This window comes from Eutrigla gurnardus, assembly GCF_963514095.1.
Source record: "Eutrigla gurnardus genome assembly, chromosome: 9".
In the NCBI taxonomy this organism is placed as follows: domain Eukaryota; kingdom Metazoa; phylum Chordata; class Actinopteri; order Perciformes; family Triglidae; genus Eutrigla; species Eutrigla gurnardus.
In genome coordinates, this window is record NC_139923.1 from 13,711,784 (window position 1) to 13,720,641 (window position 8,858).

At 40.3% G+C, this 8,858-nt stretch overlaps 1 protein-coding gene across 1 annotated transcript in view; it reads left to right on the top strand.

The window, feature by feature from the left end:
- appl2 (adaptor protein, phosphotyrosine interaction, PH domain and leucine zipper containing 2) overlaps positions 1-8,842 on the top strand; it is a 16,771-nt gene extending 7,929 nt beyond the window's left edge. Inside the window, exons 11-21 of the mRNA XM_084018259.1 lie at positions 1,868-2,056; positions 2,163-2,205; positions 2,458-2,514; positions 2,708-2,802; positions 3,836-3,991; positions 4,209-4,261; positions 4,444-4,618; positions 5,087-5,123; positions 5,256-5,411; positions 5,874-5,921; positions 6,546-8,842. Of these exons, the coding sequence (XP_083874385.1) occupies positions 1,868-2,056; positions 2,163-2,205; positions 2,458-2,514; positions 2,708-2,802; positions 3,836-3,991; positions 4,209-4,261; positions 4,444-4,618; positions 5,087-5,123; positions 5,256-5,411; positions 5,874-5,921; positions 6,546-6,674 (1,138 nt within the window). The 3' untranslated portion in view covers positions 6,675-8,842. The remainder of the gene's footprint in view (positions 1-1,867; positions 2,057-2,162; positions 2,206-2,457; positions 2,515-2,707; positions 2,803-3,835; positions 3,992-4,208; positions 4,262-4,443; positions 4,619-5,086; positions 5,124-5,255; positions 5,412-5,873; positions 5,922-6,545) is intronic.
- Positions 8,843-8,858: the final 16 nt, after the last annotated feature.

Sequence of the window (8,858 nt, forward strand, 5' to 3'; positions counted from 1 at the left end):
GCTACATAAAGTCTTCAATCTCTAAATTACTAAACTAAACTAAAAATATCTTTGCTTCTTTTGCAAAATCGGCATGAACACAGTTAACCGTAAGTCTATCACAGCAAACAAGGTGGGTCAGGTAACATGTTGACAGTGTGCGCTGTCAGCTTATTGCACAGTGGATGTATTAGATGGGAAACTTCCTTAATGGCTTCAGGGGATAGAACTGCAGCGTAGCCCGCAATGTGATTTAGTGAAATGTCAGACCTGTCAAACTCTGTCTATCGCTCATATGCATCCAGAGTCTTTGACAAATGCCTGTGACACCAGAGAAAAGGTTTTCCACAGAAGGCCATTCTGTTGTGTGTCATCACCCACAATGCCAGCAGCCTTCAACGCTTGTCAAATGCCGAGTACAGAGAACATTCGCTGTTTCGATTGGTTTCACAATATTAAGGGTCTCGGCCACCCACGGCAGCATGAGCCATTTATTTTGTTATTAATCAGAGGAATCAAACAGAATGTACATGAGGAAGGCTTACAGGTGAGCCATTTAAATGAGTCATACAAGTGATGTTTTCTTTTAAAACTGCTTGAGTCGAAGCTTGTAGTTTATCTTTTATTTATATGCACTTGAAAAATGAAAATATCTCACTGCCTCTAAGTCTTAAATATCACACAATTCTATAGACATTTGGATGAAATATAAGCCGGTGGGGGCGTAATAGAAGAAAACTGTTTTGACATCGGACTTTGGACTTTAACTAATCGTAATGACCTGCAGCACAGGGTTTCAATGTACGAATGAAAATGACCATTCAATCTTCAAAATATTTCAAAAAGCCTGGTATCATTTAAGGAGAACTAATGGACAACATGAGGCAATTTTATGTCGGGTCACAATCTGTATGCTAGTTTCGTTATAAGCATGGTGAAATGCTCTCTGGTTGGCAGGAAAAATCACGCCAATGTATTGGTGCGGATAGAAACAAACCAGTGAAACCCGTGCTTCGATGCCTCAATCGCCAAACGGGCACATTAGTCATTTTAATTGAATTGGGAATGGTGGAATTTCCTAAGTTAATGTGGCAAACAGGTACTTAATTTGGCAGAGTGGTGTTGTTCCTGTGGTTGCTCACCGACTCCAGGGAAGTAAAGGAAAGCTCAGCTAGGAGCTAGCATCCATGTAAAAGCCCACTGCAGACAACATGCCAGACTCCACAGAGCACTAAAGCCTACACCACTGCTGCACTGAGTGCTGGTCACTTGATTTTTATATTATACATTATGAAAAAAGTAGCATATCTGCCCCCCAACCCTTTTGCAATATCTGTATTAAGCAGAACAGTCTACTTTTCAATGCAGTCCTGTGTTGCATAATGATATTACATTAGCCTTGAACCCTTCACCTTCAACCATTTGTCATGTTTTTCTGCAGACTAAGTGGTCATAAGCTTAATGTTCTTTATTTTTTGTATTGAGTATTTAATATATTGCCCTGTGTTGACAGATTAATGTCAAAGCATTTAATCTGAATTCTTAGGCAAAAGGTTCTCTAAAAGTATGTTTGTGAATTTTTTTGATGTACTTATAAAATATAATAAAATAAAAAAATAAATAAATGAGCAATTGCAGAGTTTGAGCTTTTCATTGTTTTTGTTATGTTAACATTGATGTCTGTTACATTTGGTTGGGTCAGAGCTAGAGAATATGAATACAGCCATTTCAGATTTGCATAATAAACTAAAGGTTATGAACAGGTAATGAAGAGGTTTTGCATATTTTCATTTTGAACTCCTTCTTGTATGCCAGTGTAATCTCACACTCTCATCCTTTAGTGCTGACCTTTGTCCACTCTTTCTGCCCCTTCCTTTCTGTGCTCCAGTAAAACGGGCCTAGTGACCACAGCCTGGGACCGACTGTACTTCTTCACCCAGGGAGGGAACCTCATGTGCCAGCCGCGTGGGGCGGTGGCAGGGGGCATGGTGCTGGACCTGGACAACAGTTCAGTCATGGCTGTGGAGTGTGAGGACAGACGCTACTGTTTTCAGATAACCTCCCCCTCAGGGAAAACGTATGAACACGTTTCTATATATCCAACAACAAGAAAAACACACAAACATTTATCAGATACTGGATGTACTTTATTTAATTCTCCCCATTGTTTTCAATGCCTCAAGGTCGATGATTCTACAAGCTGAAAGCAAAAGGGAATATGAGGAAGTAAGTGTGAAAATAGCTGTGTTTCATCTTCCATATTGTTGTACATCTTCATTCCAAAGACATTTGCTGGTTCAAATATCTCGTACAACAATGGCGGAGCTGTCAAGCCTTATTAGTGTGGTTTTCATATTTGGTTTTGTGCTTGGACACATCTGACTGGCCTGTCACAGCTGGTATCAGTCAAGTGATTTCAGGCTGCTCACGTCTGGAATGGAGGAAGTCCTAATGTGGATCTCTGTGTTTCTTTCTCAGTGGATTTGTACTGTGAACAACATCTCCAGACAGATCTACCTGACTGACAACCCAGAGGTAATGCTCCTTCCCACGCAATTTCATAGACACACAAATGAAAAAATACAGCAACTAAACCAAATATCTAAGAATCAGAGGAACATTTCCTCTTTTATCTTGGTAGTAAATATGTACAGCTGATTCTAAATAAAATAAATAGAGAAATATTTCTACAACATAATGTAACCGTGTTTGTGTGTCTTGTTGTCAGGCTGTGGCTATCCGACTGAACCAGACAGCCATCCAGGCCGTCACCCCCATCACCAGCTTTGAGAAGAGACCAGAGGGCTCGCCCAACCCTGACAGGTCAGGCATGCTTCTTGTCATAACACCATGTACCGCATCCTCTCCTTAAGTTAAGAATTAAATGCTTTTATATTTATAGAAAGTCTTATAGTTTGTAAAAATCGAGGACTTAGCTGCACAGTCCTTTTTGATTTGTATGTTACATGCTTTTTGCATCGTTTTGGCTCATTATTGAAAGTATGAAACGCTCATATTTATTTGTGTCTGTTCAACTCTGCTGACATGTGTTTGTTCTTGGTGTACAAAGTGATTATCAATTTGAATTGATTACAGTTTGCTTCAGGAGGGGAGGAGGAACAAAATGGTAACCTATGATTACTGAGGATGACGATGATTCAACTGAGAAGCCCGTATGAATTTGTCGCTAAATCTAACAAATGGAAACAGCCAAACCGCTCCTTTTAACAGAGATTGTCCAAATATATCTCAGCAACAATAATTCAGTTACATCAGGCTTTGAATTTCTCAGCTTGTTGAAGCTCTGTGGTGTGTGGTAGATCTGCACCTGACCAAAACAACCCCCCAAAACGATGTGGGCATCATAGGCAAGCTATAGGCCCTCTTCACAGCAGCCATTTTGACATGTGATAGCAGGGTAAACACAGGGTTAAATGGTAAAATGAATTGTGTTCCTGTTCTATTTTGGTCATTCCAGTAAGCCAGCATGCACAGTAACAGGACCCTGTTCCACCATAATTAATGTGAGTAATTACAGCTGTGTTTACCTTGCCTTGATATGTCAAAATGGCTGCCCATATTGCTCTCTGGCCGTTTAAATATTATCCTTATATATATATATCAGCATTTCCACTGTACATGACCGAAAATTCCCTTTTTCAATATTTCTTATCTCTTATCACTAACATCGGAGTTGCATCGGGAAGGGCTCTGACAGCCACTCTGTGCAGGAAAAACCATAAACTATTTTGATTCACATATGGATGAGTTAGTATTATATTAAGCCATGTGGACCTTTAAGTTGAGTATTTACTCCTTATAACTCATCTTCACTCTGTCTGCCTCATTCCTGCAGAGCAAAGCCAGGAGGTGTATATACTTCCACTGGTGGTTCCCAGAAGACGGGGGCTGCTCCGGAACCAGAAGACCTGATAGCCCCTGGGACACCAATTCAGTTTGACATCATGCTGCCAGCCTCTGAGTTTCAGGACCAGAACAGGGCCGGGGGGAGGTGAGGAGACAGCTGGGGCAGGAAGTTTGTGTGGGTGCATGTTTGTGAGAGACGGCAGAGGCAGGAGTGACTAGTGCTGGTGGGTGATGATGTTAATTTCCTGAAAGTTGGCTTCATAGTGGTTATTATATCATTTCCAGGAAGCTGAAAGCTTCTTAATGGCTCGATGCAGGGGTTTAATTGTTTTTCACTGGTGTGTGTGTTCCCTTCCTGGCAGACGTACAAATCCGTTTGGAGAAACGGACGATGACTGTTCAACGGAAAGTGACGGTAACCCTTTTACTTGATGATGATCTCTCAAAAAGGCACTGTTTGAGTTTCACTTCAACTCATTGTTTGTGTACCTGGATTATACTCTCCTTCAGTGAGTGTTCCAGCGCTTCTGTTGTTGACTTGCGTATTTATGATGTTGACGTATTTGTGTTCGTGTGGGTGTATGTTTGGTTCCACAGACTCCCTCCTGCAACAGGTATTCGCCGTGCGCTTTCAGGGCTCAATGGCGGTGCGCTGTGGCAACAACCAGGAGGTGATCTATGAGGCCATGAGGCAGGTGTTGGCTGCCAGAGCCATCCACAACATCTTCAGGACCACAGAGTCCCATCTCATGGTCACCAGCAGTAGCCTCAGGTAGAAATGATCACACATTTATGGACTGTTACTTCAGCGTCAACTGATTGGACCTCAGCATATAGAGATGGTGAAGCATTCAGAAGTTTTCAAGAAATTACAGATAGGAAATGCCCAAACAAATGCCAGTGTCCGTCTGAGGGCCTGTTACGGTTTAACAGGCGCAAAATATTCCACCTTTATATATTCATAAATGGTTTATTCATAGTGCACGTTTGCATGAAACTCGTCGTTTCTAGTGGACCAAACCACACATAAATATCTGCAAAAAACAGTATTCCACTCATGCTATCCAAGAAAACGTGACGTAGAGCGGGTCGTCCTCTAATCAGATGATCAGCGGTTCAATTCAATTTTGTTTATTTTGCTATATAAATGCATGTCCATTTATCAAATCCAACGTCAAAACAATATCACGGCCATGTTTTATTATTTTTTAAAAAAGTCTCTATTTTGTGTTTGCAATAGGTTGATTGACCCTCAGACTCAAGTCACAAGAATAAGCGTAAGTATGACAAAAGACTGAGACAGCAACAATCCCTTCCTCTTTTTCATTAAGAGGTTCAGCCATGTCGGCTGCAATCCAAGTCTTACCATAGTTAACTCTCTCACTGTTTTAACACTCCTCATTTCTCAGTTCCAGCTGGGAGAAGTGTGTCAGTTTGCAGCCCACCAAGAGAACGGGAGGCTGATGGGGTTCGTGGTCGAGGGCAGAGACTGGAGTGACAGCGACGAGGAGGGAGAGCCTTCGTTTAGTGCCTTCGTCTTTGAGAGCAACACAGAAGGCGAAAAGGTTGATACACCAAACATTGATGTTATTTTCAAGGATGGGAAACATAGTACATGATGCACAAATTTATATCGGGATGTCTGCAGGCTCTTATAACGTATTAGAAGTTACAGATTAAATATATTTTAAATCAAATAAAAATAATACAATTTGAGTAATTAAAATGTAATTATAAGTCTCTGGATATAACTGTGAGGCATAACATTATTGCTCTGTGTATTGAAAGGCATGTATCCTGGTTCTGTGTTACATATCTCAATGATTGTGCCACTGGGACGCACATCCACAGGTCTTGTTTCCAACGGCAACGGCTATCATTACACACGCCTAAATGGCCATTTATAGCGTCCATATAATTAAATCATCCAATGAAAAGATTACTGTGACCTTTTTTTTATGTACTATAGTGTGGAATTAACTTCAGGATCACTGTATATTGAATTTTATCTTTGTCTTTATTCACAGATATGCTACACCATAAGCTTGGCGAAGGACATAACGGAAGCAAAGAAGGTATCTTGGAAATATAGAAAACAGTACTTGCATTCAAAACAAGTCAAAACTCATTAGTAGATTTTGTTTTTTAATACACCGTTGATTTTTAAGGCATAAGCAGGAGGACAAAATATAACACATTTAAACAAATGTGCTTTTTTTACTGGAAAGGTTAAGTGTTGTCCCATAAAAGTTAGACAATAATATTATAATAATATTATGTCATGGATGCCACTTCATTTGAATCAAACATTTCTCTGCATAGCATATTTAAAGCCCAACTCTGGAACAGCCTTCCTGTAGCTAACATTTAAAAACTTCAAACTCATCTCATCATCTCTAAAGTCCTTTCTGCTGTTTTTATCAAGTCTTCTCGCTCAGCCATATTTTTTGGAATATGCTTCATCAATAAAGCTTTATTATATGACTTCTTTAGATATTATAGTTTTAACAAACTGAGTCACAGTAGCTTTTTCAACAAAAAAAACTAATAGAAAAAAGTAAAACTCATACATCTACACAGTTGGTCAACATTCCCATAGCCCTAGTTGCATAAATGTAGGTCTACCAGTATTCAAAATGTATAGTCACAACCTGAGGGATTTAAACCCCCCAAAATGAATAGTGTTGTTTATTTACAAGGACCCAGAGGCCCTGGCCCAGCTGATGAAGAACATGCCTCTGACCAACGATGGCAAATTCCTGCTGCTGGAGCCTGAGACGGGCGACACCACCAATGGAGCAGAAGAAGACCTGGAGTCTGAAGCCTAGTCCCGGTTACCAAAAAAAAAAAAAACAAGACCAGGACCGGGGTCCAACTTTTGCACAGGAGAGAAGGCTTTTCCTGGATGAAGGTGACATCATGACCCGCTAGCCCTAACTCTGTCTAACTGTAACATCCATATTACAGAGGGTAGTTCACTTCCACTTACCCCGTGTTACTTGACCTCCAGTGATGAAAGCAGGGAAAAAAAGCACATCTCATGGATGCTTCATGAGATGTGCTTTTTTCATGGAGAGACTGAAGCGTGGGTGTTTGGATGTGGATTCACACCACTGTGGATGGTGCTTCCTTTAGAAGGGACAGGATGTAGGCATCGATTGTGTCCGATCGTCTTCTAATATCTCTAGCCATCTAACAGGAAGTTGGTGACTCATTTGCTCTATTTTTACGTTTGCATAGTTTGAAGTCCGTCTGGAGAGTTTATTCTTTTACTTTGTTGTAGACGTTAACTTAGTATGTTAGGCCCTTATGCAACTACCTTCTGTTTTATTATTATGTTTATCCGTGTACGAAAAAGGTTATTGCACTTTCAAGGTTAATATATTTTTAATATGAATGCACTAATTGAGACATTTAAATGATTTTAGACTTTGAGGATAATGGAGGACTGGATGTATGTTAGTCATGTCAGTCTCTTTTACCTGCAGAGCAGTGTTGCATTGCTTCTTATTGTCACTCTGTGTGAGCATGTGTGTCCTGACGCGGCGACACATTCGGCATTAGACTTAAACCTTTTTGTTTCTTCTGCACTCTTGCCACTATGGGGTTACATACATGGCATCTTCGACTATCTCAAGCATTCCCACTAAACGTAATTAATGTCCCATTTTAAGTTATTCACCACTACCTGTGCAAAACAAGTCTTAAGATGATCTGTATGCGAGGTCCTCCTTGAGCACTCCAAATATTCTGTAGTAAAATGAATACAAAGTACTGCGTTTCTTGGAAGCCCAATGTAAATATGAACTGTGCAAGTGTCTATATGATGTTTAATCAGAGTTGGCTGCATTAAGAGCTTTCAGAGTCAATATGCTCGGACTGAAGCGGTGCATGATTAAATACTGGCATTCCCTCTCAGTCCCTTCGCAGAAGATTAAAACCTCTACACTGAGCGCTGAGCTGAAATAGTAAAAAAAAAAAACGGTATGTAACAGTAATGCATGTAGGCAGACCGAGGGTGGGGGGGTTGTACTCCTTGAGAAGCAACTCACTCTTTGCTTAAACATAAGAATACTAAACTTCTGCCTTTCCTCTGGATCTCAGTGCAGTTTTCTCCATCCCAGCCAATTGGAGCTGGACCACAAATTGGAATGGGCAGCAGTGTGATGCTCCGTGTGCAAATGTGACGTTGTTGTACTGTGTAATGCAGACGAGGTCAAAACCACTGAATTGACATTGATTGTGAAAGTTGCATTGTGTTGACCAGTGTGTTTGCTTGTCTGCTTGTTTTTTTCTACTCCACATCAGAGCTCTTGGTAGTATCACATAGTAAACAAGGATGTATATTTAGGACTGCCTGCTCCACTGGTGAACTAATTAGTCATGTTTGATTTCTTTTTAGATTTTTATTAAGCATCGCCATCGAAAGGTTGACATTTGGGGAAATTGCTTTTTCACATTCTGGTGTAGAGATAGATGAGAAGATCGATACTGCTCATCCATCTCCTCATCTAACAGACAGCAAATAATCCCTTTTATCTATATGTCCAACTTTTTGTTAACCATTTCTCTTTCTGTTGCCTGATGTAAACACGTACTGGCAGGTCTTCTGATGCTATACAGATTTTTTTAATTCTAGCTAATAGACTTGTACCCTCCATTCTTGGGTGCTGGTTGTTCAATCACACCATTAATAAAACAGCAAACATAGTCAGTGTATGAGTCACCAGAAGTCAGATATACATTTTTTTCTGTTTGGTGGTCCAAACAAACTGGTGCCTGTATTGTTCCTCTGATTGAGTAAAGTTTCTCCAACTGTACCACCCAGTCAAGAAACCAAATCCTATTATTGTGACCTGCTGCAAGTCCACTACAATTATTACAGCTGTGCTGCATATATTCTCCATATATTTTTACTTTGCAAGTTATGCACCGTCAGCAAAACTCTGGGTACTCATGGTGTAGAAAATAAATTCCAGTACTATAGCAAAGACTGCATTTTCTCACGTCTC